General features: G+C 41.2%; 1 protein-coding gene across 1 annotated transcript in view; it reads right to left on the bottom strand.

The window, feature by feature from the left end:
• mylka (myosin, light chain kinase a) overlaps nucleotides 1-18841 on the bottom strand; it is a 102530-nt gene that overhangs the window by 40047 nt on the left and 43642 nt on the right. Inside the window, exons 14-19 of the mRNA XM_072444291.1 lie at nucleotides 17975-18106; nucleotides 12932-13129; nucleotides 12381-12588; nucleotides 7385-7429; nucleotides 6594-6701; nucleotides 3446-4245 (exon numbers count right to left, since the gene is read on the bottom strand). Of these exons, the coding sequence (XP_072300392.1) occupies nucleotides 3446-4245; nucleotides 6594-6701; nucleotides 7385-7429; nucleotides 12381-12588; nucleotides 12932-13129; nucleotides 17975-18106 (1491 nt within the window). The remainder of the gene's footprint in view (nucleotides 1-3445; nucleotides 4246-6593; nucleotides 6702-7384; nucleotides 7430-12380; nucleotides 12589-12931; nucleotides 13130-17974; nucleotides 18107-18841) is intronic.

Raw genomic sequence — 18841 nt, 5'->3', positions numbered from 1 at the left:
CACATCAACTCCACATCAGTGAACTCCCTGAACAAACACTCATTTTCTTTGAGAGAAAGTGAATCAGTTCAACCGTGTGCGATCACAATCAGTGATCAATGTGAGCGTTCCTGTTTTCATCAACAGGATCAGGATTCATACATTTTATTCTTGATACATTGTTTGTACCTGACAGATGTCAGGTACAAACTAAATACTGAGCAGAGTTGAATCCACCTCATCTCTTAACCACAAGCACATAACTTGTCCAGAGCCTGTCCGGCTGTTTGGGCCAGTGACCTTTGCCCTTTGGGAAGTGACCGGTCATCCTCAGTATGTGGAGGATCTGGACCTGGGGCTGTCCCCTGACCGAAATAACAGGGCGGATTAGAACACGCTCATAGACAGGGAAACCTCTGCACCGGCCTGCTCACAGCCAAGAGGCCCCTGTTTCCACACGGGCTTAGTATATCGGCAAGTCACTAAACTATACGCAACATTAAAAAGTTGATTCATAGGTTTGAATTGTCTGATCTGCGTCAGCTTGTCTTTTATGAGATAAATAAAAAACATGATGATTTATGATGAATTTAGGTGTTATTTCACTCATCAGTGTGACACCCAAATATCAACCTGCACCTGTAGAGAATGTAAAAGCTTATGTGTCATTAATAATTTGTTTTTTGACACTGTTTTAAAAGCCAATATGCAGATCTGAAAAGGGATAGTGGCTTTATTACAGTGACTTATGCTTTATTACATTTGTGATTAGCTTACAGGTCAAACAGAGTGTCCAGGTTCAAAGGTCACGCACAGTATTCCATATTCAGTGTCAGTATGAGAATGGGTCGGTACATTTACGTGTGTCACAACAGACGGGCTAAATCTGTATGGTCCTGTGAGACGTCAGACATGATGAGATTTGATCAGAACATAAACACTGCTCACATTTGTTACATAAGCCAAGCTAACTGGATAACAACTGAAATGTAATTAAACTACTGCCATCTACTTACTGTATGAATGGATTTATATTGTTTATTGTGACTTCTTGAGGTTAAAATATTGAGGAAATGTGTTCTGCTTGTAGTTCTGTAGTTAGGTCACTTTCTTCTTACCAGCAGATAGAGGAGCCCAAAAAGACAAAAAGCATAGATTTGATATGATCCCAATAGTGCTGCGCTAACAAAGCTAGCACGCCAAGAGTCAGCTGTTTCCTGTCCAGAGTAAAGTGACTCGCGTTGAGACTTCTACACTATCAAAGCATCGCACTTCTACGTTTTACCAAATAATAATAGCACACAAGTCGCAACGGACTACACAGGAATTGGCCTGTTTACTGTAGCTAGCATGTAGCAACTTCGCTAATCCTCACAGCATGTAAACACTGTACACGTGAGGAAGAGAATGAACGGCAATTTGTTGTGTAGCACCCTGAGTGTGGTGAATTTGCAGAGAAATAGATAAGAATATTTAACGTCATAGCTTTAGAAGAGCTGAGTAATGTTTGCAAACTCTGTCCGCCCTAGACGCTCAGCTTTATTGGCTGTTGCAGTATTGGTGATGTTTTATGTTCACAATATGACGGAGTCGCACAGACATGAGGAGAACGGGGGCTTCGAAGTCACTTACAAGGATGCAAAGTCGAGGAGAAGCAAATCGGGGGCACTAAATCGGGCAAATGATGCTGTAGTGTGTCCTTAGTCGTAGGACCTGTCAAACGCTCATTCTTTCTCACTGTATAATTGGCTTTAAAAGCGAAAACTGAGACATAAACAGCTTGTACGTCATGTAAAATGTAGTAGCAATTGTAAAAAACATACTTTACATGATTTCCTTTACATCTGAAGACACAGAAGGGTCACGTTGATGTAACATACAATAAAAAAAACTCCTACTCTACCTTTAACGTGTGGTGATGGTGCTGTTTTGACCCCTCTTAACACTTGTGTCCCACTCCCAGAATAAACATCAGGGGGCTACAGTAAGGCAGCTCTATGTAAAACGATCCCCGCTCGTACCGATCCAGCGACTGTCGTACATCACATCCGTCTCTCCATTGTTTCAGACGGGCCTCTATATTTAGCCTGTGGGTGGGTGGGGGGACGGGGGGGCAGCTGGCTCGGACCCCGGCCTCCCCGCTGCGCGCTCCCCGGGCTCTCACTTTATTAGGAAGTATGTGCGGCGTGTCCCATGCGAAAGTGTTAACTGCCTGTATTAAAGGCGGCGTTTATAGAGCCCTCCGTGTCATCACAAACGCTGCAGAGTTTGGGGGGGAAACGTTATACTTCTAGGGACAAACTGTTAAGCCAGAGTCGGGTGAATTGCTGCCAAGAAATATTGCTCTCTACAGTTTGAGATTGCTCCACATTTGAGTTTCCTTTTTGCAATGACAATGTAATGCATACATTGTTCACCTGTTCAAAAATACATTCTCTATGTCTTCTACCCCTTTACTATGTCAGCTCAAAAACCCTTGAGAATATCTGCTTCAGAATAACTGCATTAAGCTTGATGTGTTTCTACGTTTGTATTGATGACACATATTTCATTCTAATGTAAAGCCTATTATATGCATTTTATATGGAGCAACCATTCTATTGTACATTGCATTAATCTAAATCTTCTGTGACTGCATGTGATAATAAAATACTGCACAAAATAAAGAACTTACATAAAAGTGATAAATCTTGACAAAATGGAGGCACATTATGCATAAAAATGCTTGGTACTTGGTACTGTAGTAGCACATGTGTGGCCAGCATCAATCAATCAAAAACACTTGGTCGACAAAAGACATGCCTTGTGCATCAATTATTTGACTAAAAGGGGTCAAACAAGGCACTGTCTCTCTCCAAATCCAATCACAAGACCATAAACTCCGGAATTTGTTTACACAATGACAGCTATTTAAACTGAAAAGTACTAGTGAACTGCGTATATGAACGTAAAAAGGTAGAATAAACACACAATTCACACCTAAATCTCCAGATAACTTAATCCATGTCTTCTCCTTTCTGCGGTGGTCCAAATACATCCTTATAAACCCAATAATATAATCAGCCAACTAATAAAAAGGTCAACAAAAACACCCTCTACCAATTAATTGACCAACTAAATGTCTGTGTCCATCGGTCATCCAGGTCAGTTCCATAGCAAAAGAAAATTGAGTTCTGTCAACTGGACAAACGTTTTAAGAGTTAACTGAAGAAGCCACTTGGATGAGAGGTAAAATGTATTCACTTCAGTCCAGTTGACAGAATTACACTTTTGTTGAGTGACAGCATGAGAAAACCCTGTTGGTCCACACTTGCGCCTGTCTGATGTGTGTCCGCACGTGCCGCCTGTGACAGATGACACACAGGAAATCACCATGGCAGCGTGACGATATAGTGCGTGGTTCGCATTAGGAAGCTATCGTGAGGGTGAAAAAAATGCCATATGCGGGTTTGCTTGTGTGTCTAACCTTCATTGGCCAGGACGATGAACTTGGACGCCTTGATGACCTTCCCGTCCAGCGTCCAGGTGACTGCGGCGCCCCCCAGGTCAGCGAGCCGACACTGCAGCATGAGCCTCTGCCCGTCCAGCACTGTCACGTCGCTCAGTTTCTCCTTAAACTCGGGCCCTTTGCCTCCACTGCCTCCTCCGCCTCCACCTGCTGCGGGCTTCTTCTCACGATGCGCGCCGTCCACACAGTTATTCGCCACCACTTTGTTGTCCTTTTCTTTCTCCGCTGTTTTCACTGGCGTCTCTCCGTTCTTCCCCGGCGCCTTCTTCTTATTGGCCAAAACCGATCGAAAATCCGGCGCGCTTTTGTTCTCGACCGGTTTGCTCCCGGCGTTTGATGAAGGAGACGGCGGGGAACCTCCTTTTTTCCCCAAAACGGCTCGGAAATCCACCTGTTGCGTGGAATTGGACTTGCGGTCATCCTCGAATTTGGACTTGACGCCTTTGAGGTTTGCTTTAAAATCCATCTTATCCTCTTGACCAGTGGCAGAATCGTTACTAATATTACTGTTGCTATTACTGAGATTGTTTCGGCGTCCGAGCAGCGAGCGGAAGTCTAACTGCTGTGCCTCCCTTTGGCGGATCTCGTCTTCTCCGCGCTCCCTGGTCTCCACCGACCGTTTCAGCAAGCCTCTCGGAGCGCCTGGGTCTTCCTTGACGTTTTCGAGGTCTTCTTCACCACCTTCCTGCTTGAACTCCCGCTTGGAGCTCTGCCACTGCGCACTGCCGCTCCTCTCCTCCGCTCCGCCGGCTCCGGGACTGGGAAAGGATGGGAGGGAAAGAAAAAAAAAAAAAAGGGATGAGGGAGAAAAAGATGGGGAGGGAGAGATGGTTTAAAGCTGCCCCTGCAAGTGGACAGTGAAGCCAGTGAAACCACAAGCCCTGCCCACTGTAGCATAAGCAGCAAGGGAGGAGAGGGAAAGAGGGAGGGGGAGAAAGGAGGAGAAGGACCTCGACTCGAAATGTTACATCACAAATGACTCGCAGGTCCATATAAAGGCATGCACCCGGTCGGTTCTCAACACACGTTCCTCCCAGTTCACTTAATTCCCACTGGTACAAGTAAAGTTAAAGTACTGGGAAACGCTCCATGCAACTGCAAAAAAATGGAAAAAGGAAACAAACCAAAAAAGTTGGTAGTTTTTTTGTGTGTGTTTTTATTCAGAAAACAATTTGATTGGGGTACTTAGATGTATTTACTTTTAATGCAGAATATGAATTGATTTGAGTCGTTTTGAAAAGTATTGGTGATTAACTTGAATTCAGCATACTAGAAATATTTATTTGTTTTCATATTATTCTTTTTTTACTTTTTCTAACATACGGGTAATTACTTCTTGATTCCCCCCCCCAAGAACTTAAAACATTTTGTATCTTATTTTATTGTTTTTGTTGTATATTTTTCAAACTTCTAACAAAATTGTGTGCAAGGAAATTTAAAACTACATACATTGAAACCAGTGCATTTTTTAAACCCAGGTAAAAAGTATAGGTCTAAAAATTTTGAAAAACAAAAAAAACCTACGTATTTCTTTAGCAGTTCATTTGCTCCAGTTTGCCTTGATTTCCTCCATTAGAAACGCTTATGATTTGTCCAGAATGTCATTCCAGAGCCATGTAAACAATGGAAGCGTCCAGCTGGGAGGCAGGGAGGAAATGCGCCTGTGATTGGTTTGGGTGATATGGAGGGATTAAAGGAGCTTTAGGGAATTTCTGGATATAGGACAGACGGAGGGATGGATAGAAGAATACAGGGATGAAAACAGGAGGCCTGGGGGCTGGTCAGAGCACACACTATCATTCATGCAACGGTTTGATTCAATATGTAGTACATGTATGCAAAAGGGAACTTATTCATGAATGTTTGAATAATCCTGGAGATAGGCTGTCTCCAACTAAGAGCTGAAAAGGCTTTATTCCACCTTGTGACATCATCAAGTGGTTATTCTGGAAATGTCCTACCATGTTTTTTACAATCTAAACAGCTTCAAACTCATTCTAATCTCACATTGTTTTTTACTAAAATGCATATTAAAATGTATTTCATGTAATAATAAATATACCTTATTTTTCTTACCCTTCATTACTCCTCAGTTTGCCTGCATTTTCAGTGTCACATCCTAATGATACTATAAAAATGATATACAATAAAGGATTTTATGTTTTAAAAAAAGAAATACTACTGAAAAAGCATAGTTTATGTACATAATATGTCCCCATTAAATTCCAATGTAAGCTGATTAAGACGATAATGAAAATGGCTGATAGCTGCAGCTGTGCCCTAAAGGCCCTAAAGGCCCCAAAGGCTGGTTATTATGTTATTATACAGAGCATGTGGAGCCATTTTGTCACTTATGTGCTAATCCAAACAAGCACACATGATATTGACGGTGACCCACCAATATGGTGACTGTCCCGAGCCAAAAGCATCTGCTGTTGTTGTGTCACTGGGCAAATACAGTGGCCTCTACAGTCACAGTGTAGACTTCTGTACGTGGCTGAGAGGTAAAGAGAGGTCAGTAATGTGATAGTACTAGGGGTGGGCCATACTAGCATCTCAAATTTGATTCATTTTTGATTTTTTTTTGTATTCTGATAACAAAATTCAGACAATTAAACAGAAATGTGTTCAAACATGTAAGTAAATGTATAATTAATGTTTAAGTATTAGACAAACGTGAAATAGTTGTAAAAGTGTCCACAAAAGGTGCACAAGTATCACTTTATATCTTTATTTTTGAAGTTTACCGCATTCTTCCCCATTTCCATTATTCATTTAAACAATATACTTGATATTCATGTTTTGCATATCTTCAAAATGACATCGACACTGCCGGTACTCTCTATAAGCCCACCTCTAAACAACAAAACACTGTGGGTGCCAACATTTTCTCACACAAAAATAAATAATCAAATAAATACAATAAAAACAGTATTGCAGATGTAGTCGCTTCTTATAGATGCTTTTTATGCAAACTTTTGGGGGGGGGGGGGGTAATTTTCTTTTTTTCTTCTCTGCTCCACCCAAGTAATATTATTCTAAAGTAATGGTACACATCCTTGATATATATACATTTTGAACACAGCAGTACAAAAGGTCTCCATACCTGTGCTGGTCCCCTGTGCTCGCTGCTCTCCGCGCTCTGCTCCTCTCGCTCTCGCCCTCCTCGGTGACGGACAGGGAGGCCACGGCGCTGCGCTCTCCCACCGTGTTCCTGGACCACAAATGCTCCGTGTCAGAACAGCCCGTCCCGCGGCTCTTACCACCTTGAGTAGCACCTGTTCCTGCCATAACTCGGCCGCCCGCGGCCCTGAGCCCCCTTGCCCGACGCGGGGACAAACATCGGGATTTGCACCGCGTTCAATTTTACGCGCACCTGTTTGTCATAGCACGGGGCAAGGTCACATGACTTGGCCTTTGTTGTGTTTGTCACTGTGGGGAATGTTTGTTGTTGATCAAATCCCTCTGCGTGCTTAGAAATTCAGTTCACGCAAATGTAAAGCGCTGGAGATGCTGAACTGGATCGGGCGTCCGCTTACTGTGCGATGGATGTATTTTTAGTGACGCAGCAGTTGATGCGGTTGATCCCCGGCTCTTTTGTTTACTTTTGGATATTGTTTTGGCTATTGCCTCTCTGTGGACGTCTGCCTAAATTGCAATCGAGATTTAATCAATTCTAATCAACAAAAATCAGTAAAAGCATGAGGTTTGGAGCAGAGTTTAAACCATATTTATGACATCGATGAAAAGTGTATGTGTTTATATTTAGGAGATTAATATTGAAAGCCATATTTATTTATTTGTATTAAGATTAATTAAAATAACCATGATTTATTGATTGTATGGGGGGAAAAGTGATAATAGCTAATAATATGTTACAGATCGAAGGTGTCTTACCTTAGGCTGACCAGATATTCTCCTGCGTGATGCGTTTGGACTCTCCTTTAACACCACAATTAAAAAAAAAGAGGGAATTTGTCAGTTAGCACTATTGTGGGATAAGAAATGGTAAAATCCTGTGTTTAAAATGAATTCTTTATAGTGTTTACAGCAGCAGAAAAGTAAAATGCAAAACAGAACTATATGGTCTTGGTTTTAACTGAAAATAAAAGGTTCTAGTTCTAGTCTAGTGCACAATGTATCTTTCCACCTAGTATCCATGGAGATGATGCATGGAATGTTCGACAGCAAGACATTAATCTATCTGTGTTCTTTTACCAGTACAAAAATACTTTAAAGGAGACATGTTTTCTCATCATTGTCTCATGGTCTTTCTTAGTTTTACTAAGTTGTATTTTGATAGATTCCTTAATGTTTGAGTTTATCCTGTAATGTCCTGCAACTAAGGCTGGAAAATTCCTGTTTTCACCTACCCCATATCCCCGCCCACATCCCTGTGCTTGGTTGTGATTATTGGAAAAATGAAGACTCTGGCCCTGTCCCAATAATTGCACTAGGCACTCCACACTTTTTTTTCTGAAAGTGCTTAAAGTGTATGAGTGCACGCAGGGGAGGTAAACATGAGAATTGGGACACTTGCTGGAAGTGTGTAAAAAGCCTGTGGTGAAGGGCGGATGATCAGTCCTGCAGTTTGGAACAGGAAGTCATTTCTAATACTAAGCCGTTTACAATGAACACAGTGAGGGTCTGATCATGTTAATGTTCACCACAAAGTACCTGAAAAAGCACAACATGTCGCATTTATAAAAAACATACACTCTCCATGAAGATGAGGCAAAAAGGCAGATCAATACGATCTCCGTGGAGACATTGTGGACCTTTAAACACTTAGCAAGGTTTTAGGTTCAATTCTCAGACCATCTGGAGACATTCTGAGTGATGTTTCAAACTGAAACATGCACAGAAGGCTAATATTGGCCTTCCATACAAAAATAATGCAATAAATATGGTAGTGTGAAGTTAACATGTCCTGTGAAATTTGCATCTGTAATATTTAGGCTTCTGTCAGCATGAGAAAAACACAGCATCAGTCTTTCCAGAGGTGAATGTCAACTTTGATCTGTGAATATAGAATCCTGGCAGATATTTTTAATAAAAACAAGTTATACTTCACAAGTTATCCCACTGAACTCAATGTGTGCTTTGTATTGTGCCAAAAATCCTTTTTTGTGCGGCCTTTGATAGATATTTCAAGCATTCATAAACACTATATCATATCAATTTTCCTGGTGATTCTGAAACCCCTTGTCAACTTGGCAGAATGTTCACCAGCTTCTCCGTCTTCACCTGGGTCTTTTTCATGCCTGCTAGAGTCGAGGTTTTGAGGGAGATATAGTATTCCACCTCTCAAATCCACGATAAGCCATGTTTCAACTGGCCTTGGTCCCTTAGATTGGTTTGTTTACAGCGCTTGGCACGCTTCTTTTTAATGCTGAAATTCCATGCTCATGTCGATAAACAGGAAACAGCTGATGCTAACGTGCGTTAGCGTTGTTTTGCTAAGTGTGATGGTTCAAAATATAAATTGCCATCACTGGAAAAACAGTGGCTCATCACAAGATAAAGTTATAATGAAAAGGACAATATCTGAAAAATCTATCTCAAAATTCAAAGAAATAATAGAGCCAATATTCAGTGACATGTCATGTGATCCTGCTGAGAACAGTTTTAGTCCCAGTTTAAGTGATCAATGTGTCGACTTGACCATGAATTCTCTGAAGTCTGCTCTTGACGTTGTCGCGCCGTTAAAACAGAAGGTCATTAGGCCAAAGCGCGCCTCCCCATGGTACAACCAAGAACTGCGTTCACATAAACAAAGAGTTAGAAAGTTAGAGGGATTATTTCGTCGCTCTCACACCGAAGAATCCCTAAAAGCATGGAAAAGTTGCCTGCTGTCCTATAAGCAGGCTCTGCGTAAGGCCCAAACCAGATATTATTCAAATCTAATAGAAGTCAACAAAAGTAACACTAAATTCCTTTTCAGCACTGTAGCTAGGCTAACAAACTGTCACAGTGCAGTAGAGCCCTCAATCCCAGCTACACTTAGCTCTGATGATTTCCTCCTATTTTTTAATAATAAAATAAAAACAATCAGAGATAAATTAGATGAAATTACCCCCGCTATTAGCCCTGAACTAGCCCAAGCTGTAAATCTAACGTCCCATATAAATCCACCTGTAAACCTAGAAAGGTTCACAGCTGTTGATCAAGCAGAGATAACTTCAGCCATTATGTCCTCTAAAAGCTCAACTTGTGTCCTAGACCCCATTCCAAGCAGACTCCTCAAAGACATTCTTCCCCTAATTATAGACTCTATTCTTAATATAATAAATACTTCACTCGAAAGTGGCTATGTTCCACAGTCCTTCAAACATGCAGTCATTAAACCTCTTCTGAAAAAGCCTAATCTAGATCCCGACCTATTGGTAAACTACAGACCTATTTCAAATCTTCCCTTCGTCTCTAAAATCCTTGAAAAAGTTGTAGTAAAACAGCTTTGTCGCCACCTGCAGGACAATGACTTATTTGAAGTTTTCCAGTCAGGGTTCAGAGCCCACCACAGCACTGAAACTGCACTAGTTAAAGTCACAAATGATTTGTTATTAGCCGCTGACGATGGACTGGTCTCAATCCTGGTTCTGTTGGACCTCAGCGCAGCGTTTGACACCATCGACCACAACATTCTACTGCAGAGGTTAGAATGTGATGTAGGTGTTGGAGGAACAGCCCTCAGCTGGTTTAAATCCTATCTATCTGATAGGTTCCAATTTGTTAATGTAAACCAGAGCTCCTCACCAAGCTCTAAAGTAATTTACGGTGTGCCACAGGGTTCGGTACTCGGTCCAATTCTGTTTACTCTTTATATGCTGCCATTAGGCAACATTATCAGAAAGCATGACATTAACTTCCACTGCTATGCAGACGACACTCAGCTGTATTTATCAATGAAACCTGATCAGAGCGATCAAGTAGACAGACTTAGTACTTGTGTGAAGGAGATAAAAACCTGGATGACACTAAACTACCTGCTTCTTAACCCTGAAAAAACCGAGGTCATTGTGCTTGGCCCTAAGCATCTACGAGACGCTCTATCTGAGCAGATAGTCACACTGGACAATGTCAGTGTAGCCTCCAGTTCTACTGTAAGAAACCTTGGAGTCTTATTTGACCAGGAGCTCTCATTTAAAGCTCATATAAATCAAGCTTGTAAAACAGCCTATTTCCATTTGCGCAACATCGCCAAAATCAGAAGAATCCTGCCTAAAAGTGATGCCGAAAAACTTATCCATGCATTTGTAACGACTAGATTAGACTACTGTAACTCCCTGCTTGCAGCGTGTCCTAAAAGCTCCATAAAAAGCTTTCAACTGGTTCAAAATGCAGCAGCAAGATTACTAACAGGAACAAAAAGAAGAGAGCACATTACGCCAGTGCTGAAGTCTCTTCACTGGCTCCCCGTCGAGTCTAGAATCAAATTTAAAATTCTACTCTTGACCTACAAAGCCATAAATGACATGGCCCCATCCTACCTCAAAGATGCTATAGAACCATATCATCCAAACAGAGCTCTTCGCTCTCAGAATGCTGGCCTTCTGGTGGTGCCAAGAGTCTCTAAAAGTACTGTAGGAGGTAGAGCGTTTAGCTACCAAGCTCCTGTGTTATGGAATCAGCTCCCGACCCATGTTAAATATGCTGACACAGTCTCTTCATTTAAGTCCAGGCTTAAAACGTTCCTCTTCGAAATCGCTTATGGTCAGAGTAGTTAGGAACAGAAAGATAAACCCACAGCTTCAGCTACGCTGCCCTAGGAGTAACTATGCTGGGGGAAGTATGACAGCTTGAGCACTATCCTCTTCTTCTTCTGACTACTTATGCTATCAAACAATATTTATTTTTTGATTCCACTTGCAAACTGTTCACCGCCTTCTTTTCTTTCTCTCACTCCTGAGGACCTGTGGACCCAGATGCCCCTCCCCTGGTGAAGTGGTCCCTGCCCTGTGTGGACGGTCCCTCATCTGCCTGAAGAGTGGCTCCAGTTCGCCTCAGTCGGTCCCTCTTCTGCCTGAAGAGTGGGTCCAGCTCGCCTCCGACGGTCCCTCATCTGCCTGAAGAGTGGGTCCAGCTCGCCTCCGACGGTCCCTCTTCTGCCTGAAGAGTGGGTCCAGCTCGACTCAGACGGTCCCTCTTCTGCCTGAAGAGTGGGTCCAGCTCGACTCAGACGGTCCCTCTTCTGCCTGAAGAGTGGGTCCAGCTCGACTCAGACGGTCCCTCATCTGCCTGAAGAGTGGGTCCAGCTCGACTCAGACGGTCCCTCTTCTGCCTGAAGAGTGGGTCCAGCTCCAGTCTCCTCGTGTCCGTCTGTCCGTCTGTGAGAGTCGGATCTCTCCTTCACTGGAACTCCTCCAGGTTTCTACGCTTTTTTCCCAAAGAGGTTTTTTTTGTAGTTTTTCCTGGCCGAGAAGGAGAGTCTAAGGACAGAGGACCCTGGGACATCGTCCCTCGCCACCACAGACATTGTCTGACTTCATCGCCACCACAGACATTGTTGATTCATTTCTCCCTGTGGCCCTCAGAGGCAACTGTTGTTGTGATTTTGGGCCTTACAAAAATAAATTGATTTGATTTGAAGATCAAGTCAGCGTTTGGTGAGACATTATTATCTTTTGTTTCGATTATATCTGCTTTTTGCCATCTTGTTTTCACCAGAGTCTGCGTTCTCTCTTAGCCAATCAGCTCGCACCAAAGCGTTCTGGGAGAAGTCCAGTTCACTAAGACAGTGGAGACACTTACATAAGTGGACAAAACATATGTGCTGTGCAATTGAACCAGTGGAAACAAGCCTCTGCTGCACCCCTGGGCTGAGCACAGTCAAATAAACAATGTACGTATGCGCTGCAAAAGGTAACATATTTTATTCATCTTGAGCACAAACCTGATCAGAAGGGAGATGACATCTTCCTTCTGCAGCAGCTCGTAGTCTCCTCCAGAGGTCAGAGGTCGGCTGGAGTCAGAGCGGCTCCATGTGAACTGGGGGAAGGGGTCTCCGGCGATGGCACAGGACAGCAGCACGTGCTGGCCCACACTTGCACTCACTGCCTTGGGTTTGGTGATGAACCAGGGCTGCACCCCGTCCTGGGGCTCTAGGATCATTTTAACAATGTACATTCAACATTAGCATTTGCGTTAGCATTGACACACAAATACGTAACAGTACCTAGCAAAACCCCATAGAGATCGATTAGACACAAAGGCCAGGTTTTGTTGGGCCAGTTGGCTTTTAAACATGCTTTTGATCACGTTGGGATAAGTATGTCAAAATGTTCTAACTTGAAATATGGTCTACATCCTCTCCAACCGCCATCAAACATGCTAACACAATCAGCTGAATCAAAAATAAATCAAATATCATTACATTCCAACATAATTCAATCAATAGTATGTTTTTTCTTCTCTTTAGAGTTTCCTTAAAACTTCTTAGCTTACCCTCCACAGTGAGCCTGGCGTGGGTGCTGGCCTCTCCATGCTGGTTGCGGGCCCTGCAGCTGTAGGTGCCTGTGTCCTCAGGGAACACCTCCTGGATGAGCAGCGTGCAGCGGTTCTTCTCCCTGAGCAGCTGGAAGTCCTCCGTCTCTGTCACCTCCTGTCCGTCATGGAGCCACAGCACGTCAGGATGAGGCTGGCCTGAAGAGCACGCCACAATCTGTTTAGGCATCTATAACATGCTATCTATTTATTTTCATTATCTATCTATTTTTTATCTATTCTATTTACTGCTACTTCATTGGCTCAAAATTCCAGACGTCAACAGCTAGAACAAACCATGAAAAGTATGTGAAAGAACAAATTATATCTATCAATTTATTTACATGAGTTGTAATGTTGTAAATTTACATGTGAGCCCAATGTTTATTTAACTGCTAAAAAACCTATAGTTTTTGTAAATGCTAATAAACCTTTAGTGCAGGGGGGTCCAAGGGCAGCTTTGTGAAGCTTGTACTGAGCCACAGACAATGACCCAACATTCTACACACTTGTTACACAGTTGTTGCAGCATGTTTTTATACTGTTTTTATTCAGCCACAATTGATTAATGTCAAACACGTGACCTGTGCCTCCCACAGCCATCTTCGTTCAGGGCTCTAAACTGCTCAAATATCAGTCCTGATCTTAACTGTCAAGCTGTGGTTCTACATTTATACAACAACAAATTACAACAAAAACAACAAAAGTACAGCTGCATTTAAAAACGCAATTGTGGCGTTAGAAGATTCCACCATGTTTGACCTGTATGCTATCAACACAAATATGACTTGTGTCTGAAACTTCCCCTGTGTATGATAATAGGGCCATACTAAATATTAACTAAGCTTTTCAGTGATTTTGAGCTTTAATTCCTTACTTAAAATCTGTGTAAAGTCATTTAAAAATCGTTCAAAAGCCCCGATATCTGCACTACCTGCCCTGTGAGATGTTATTTGATCAAAACTGACATGTTTCAGGCAACATTTGTGAACCAATTTTGAGTTTAGGAAAAAGTACAGAAAGTAAACACTCATTGTTTCCCGTAGAAAAAACTATGTCTCCAACTTCTTGATATGACATGTTGGCATGAACCGATGGACGTTTGCAGGGACAGTAAATCTAGAGTGTAACATTCACTGTGTGTCTTGTCTTGTGTGTGTGTCTGGAGTGTTGTGAGAACATGGAGCTGCTCATGTGTGCAGACAGACAGAACCTCTCTGATCCCCACAGCTTATATGGAGAAGAAGCCCCGGTGGAAAATCATTATGTAACTAATACTAAGCAACGAGAGGCAGTGAGGAGGTTCAAATGTTCAAAGACAGTTTTAGAATGATGGAACAAGATTGTATGTCTCAGCCAAAACTTGCCTTGCAACCAATAGCACTGAAAACATATTGTTTATTATTTTATAGCTGCATTACGCGATTTTCAAACTGTAAAAGGAGATAAGTCATATATAACTACTTCCTAGCCCTCACAAACCCTTTTGCACACTGTTAATATTCACGTGTTAATTATCAGGAGCTGCATTTTTCAGATGGTAGTGAAACTGTGGTGGTGCAGTCAATCCTGGCTCCGCAAACTGTTCTTACTTACAAGATTCTGATGGATAAAATATAGTTTTTATAGTTTTTACTCGCTGGGGGAGCAGCTTTCAAGTTTTTCATTTTATAGACACACAAAAGACAAAAACGACCGGGGACACAACCTCAGCACAAAAGAAGGTAGCAGTAATACAAGTATAGGAGAAATATTAATAATGGCACCATATGGTTAAACATAAATAGTTACGACATACCAAGTCCAACATAAACGTCCCGTCAAAAGTTTTTCAAATTTGTATGTTTGCAAGTCGAGTCTGAAAGTTTTTTTTTACCATATGTCTAATGTCTGTTATGTCAGTCCAGTCCTTAATCATCGGGGGGTTTGTGTCATTCTGTGATAACTTTTTTTCCTGCTGCCAGAATTATATTCCAAAGATATTAATTTATTGTATCCATGGCAGGGGTTCTGAGGCCCAAGTACATAGTTCTGAAATCTTATGGGATGGTAACGTCAAATACAGTCTGTACCCGTATTTTCGCACCAGTCAAAAGATGCATAATAGAGAAAAAAAACATACATAAGTTGCACTGGCGTATAAAATAAGGTTGCAAGAGTGAAAATAACAAATAATATCACATATAAGTCGCTCCGGAGTATAAGTATATAAGTATAAGTCGCACCCCGGCCAAAACTATGAAAAAGGTGCAACTTATGGTCCGGAAAATACAGTATTTCCTTGTTGATTTCAGTCCAATACTTTTGAGCTACAGGACACACAAAACATGTAATAATGGTTTGCCTCCTGGTGCCATCATTTCTCCAATAGTCAGCATTTCCCTGTGAATAGTGGGTACTTTGACATGGTGTTATGAAATAACGTGACACATTTTTCCAACAAAATTCCCTTCAGACATGTGACCTTTTGGTTCTCCAACTTCCCACTCCTCGTCCGTCAGAATAAAATTAGCTTTTTTCTTTTATATATTCAGTAGAGTAGTATCCAGGTTAATAATGCATTGATATGGTTTAGATATTATTCCCCTTGTAAGTTCCAATTTATAGTTATAATGGTCATTGCTTTGTTTAATTTCTTGATTATAATCACTCATTAGTTGTAAATACCTATAGAAGTCTTGTGTATCCATGTCAAAGGATTCTTTCAACATATCAAAGCTTTTCATTTGATTACCGGCATCTTTTAAGTTGTTAACATCTTTATTTAGTTTGTATGTTTTGATTAGCTCCTTCCATGTTGTAAGGACAGTTTTCACCCAGGGATTCTTAACTTCCTCCAAATGACTCCATTCCAAACAGTTTGTCATCTGCCAGTAAGACCTGCACAGGAATCCCCGGCACAACATTAATCTCAATATTTTTCCATTGAGCTTCATATTCTGGGTCTCACCAGTACAGCATTGCTCTGATTTGAGCTGAAATAAAGTAGCTTTTCAGACAAGGTAAACCCCAGCCTCCTTTTTCTTTTGATAATTGTAGAGTCTTAAATCAGATTCAAGGTTTCTTGCCTTGCCATACAAATCTTGAGATTGCTTTATTCCACACATCAAACAGCCGGTCAGGGATAGAAGTCGGGAGGGCCTGAAATAGGTAGAGAATTCTGAGCAAAACAGATTTTTTTTTAGTTTCAATCCTTTAACTTAGACTTAAGGTTCCGCTTCATATCACATTCATTACAACTGCTACAAGCTAGCATGTCGGGGTAGGCTAGCTTTAGTTTTTTCCCCAGTTAATTCCCTCTGCTGCCAGAAGATGGAGTTATAACATAAATCCTGATGAGGGAACGCCTCACAAATATAAAGTACTGTGTGCTTTCAGTAGATTATTTAATTATTTGATTATTAAATTATTTTAAGTTATAAAACATGAGCTGGAGAAGGAGGTTCTAAGGACAGGGGATGTTTGGACATTTGCTAATTTCCTATTGACCTTGTTTAATCTGTTTTTCACTGTCGCCCTTCGAGGCAACTGCTGGGATTACGGGCGATACAAATTGAACTGAACTGAATTGAAAGATGCCAAAGCAAAAGTACTCTAAAGCAAGTTTAAGAAAATAATTATCATAATTGTTTGGGGCATAATTTAGATCCTTTTTATTTGACATGATGTGTTTAATGTCAAAAGTTAAGATAAGGGATGACTTATTGTTTCTTATCAGTAATGCTTTGTTATTTATCTTTCATTTACATTTTCATTTTCATTCATTCAGGACTTTATTGTCCAGCATAGTATTTACTGCTGCAGGCGCAACTCATCGCAATGAAAGACATAAGTTATAATGTTAATATAGAGGAGCTCACACAGAGTCCTGGCCTAAACTCCCACACTCCGAAGATCTGACCGGAAATACCAACACAAACACACAAACACACACACCTACACACACACAAAACGGGCTACCCATCAAGGAGGGCATTCAGTTATGCGATAAAGTTTGTCATTTTTTTCGTATCATACTTTTCTAGTCATATCTAGCTATAGAGCTCTGAAATGCTACAGACTTTTTACACCAAACCCTGCAGAAGAGCCTCCAGAGGAACTACTTTGAGATAATGACCCGTCTCATCGCTGAGAAGAGAGTTTTCCAGAGTTCACCTGCTGCTCCTGGACGATGACTGTGATGCTGGACACAGACCAATCTTCTGTCCTGAGGGCTGTTACTCCCCTCAAACTGGCCTGACACACGACTTGTTGACCCTGACAAATCCTCCTGTTGAGCTGCTCTGAGATATTTGACTGAGACACAAGGCAAATGAGAAGTGCTATGAAAATGTTCCTGAGCTGAATTAAAATTTCTTTCAGGATAAATAAAGTGTCTGTCTCTCCATCTATTGTATCTATTACAAAGCAGTGCTCTGTGTAAACTGAATGGAGTTTAGAATAATTTTGTACACACAGTATAGGCCTCAAAATATTGTCATTGGCTGCTCTGTAGTGATGGGCGGATCGATACCAAATATCGATACCGACACAATTTTTTTTTAAATCAAAAACATGCTTTTGTTTTAATACATTTTATTAAAATGTTTATAATGCATAGTTTATATTTCATGTTTTCATTCATATTAGTTCAAGCAGAGCTAAAAGAAAATAATGATGTCCAATGTAAAATTGTTAAATGTATTATAGTAAAAGAAAAACTCACTGGTATCGGTATCAGATCGATATTGTGATATTTTCCATAGTATTAATTGTTATCGTATAAAATAAAAAAATCAGATCAGTGGAATCGCCCATCACTATTGCTCTAATAAACGCTATGACAACACTGAGCTTGATTTCGAGTTGATGTTAAATTGTTTAAGTTCATATTGTGTGCTTATGAACATGAAGTCCTATGTACAGTAAATGTAAGATAAATTAAAAGTAATTTAATTGAATAATAAAAAAAATAAAAAAAATAAAATGTCTATGTGAGAAATATCTAGAGGTTGTGATTCATACCGGTGACCTCCACCGTCATGGTGACCCTGCTCCCGTCCATCACCTTCAGGTCAGACAGGCACTTCACAAAGCGAGGAGCCTCACCCGCTGCTCTGGACTCTGTGCCCTTTGACCTCTGACCGTCACATCGACCTGGAACACATGTGTCATTTCATCATATTGTCTATATCACAATGTACATGCATTAATATATATACACACGTGTTTGTACGGTTATTGGCTTTAAACATACTTCTGTTTTGGCCAATCATGTTTTTGAACTTAAAAGGTGGAATGGACGATTTTTTTCAGCAAATTTTTTATCATATTTCCTCGTGGCGTGGATAAATCATTAGTCCTGCCACGTATCAATCATAAAACGCACCTACCGCTCACCTGCAGCCGCGTCAGCTTCGTCCCCACGTTTCCGCGTGCCTAAGCGCATGGATCTATCATAATATAGTTCCCTCAGTGTACGGGGCAAAATAAAGACGGAGAAAGACAGTTCGAGCTGACGCAGAAGTGGACAGAAATCTACGTGAGACGAGAGATGCGATGCGCTCCGTTGCGCTAATAAACAAACGCACGTGTGTGTTGTATCAGTCCGCACGGGGGAGTGCGCATGCGCACTTCTGCCTGCGTTCTCAAATCGCCGAAAAATCGTCCATACCGCCTTTAACATTACTTCCACTTCAGTTCATTAGTTCCACTTCATAAAGCAGGTCACAAACTAAAGAGTTATATAACTGAAAAGTTGAGGATTTCACTGATGTTTGATGTTTTGGTCATGGTGTGAATATTTGTGACTGATCATAAAATGTTTGCGTTTCCTCTCAGAATAATCGTGACAATCAAATTTGGACATCATGACATCGTTAGTTAGGGTAT

Source organism: Eucyclogobius newberryi, unplaced genomic scaffold (genome assembly GCF_026437365.1).
Source record: "Eucyclogobius newberryi isolate DKJ021-1_F unplaced genomic scaffold, fEucNew1.0.hap1 SCAF_14, whole genome shotgun sequence".
Classification (NCBI taxonomy): Eukaryota; Metazoa; Chordata; class Actinopteri; order Gobiiformes; family Gobiidae; genus Eucyclogobius; species Eucyclogobius newberryi.
This window is presented reverse-complemented; position numbering and strand designations above follow the sequence as displayed.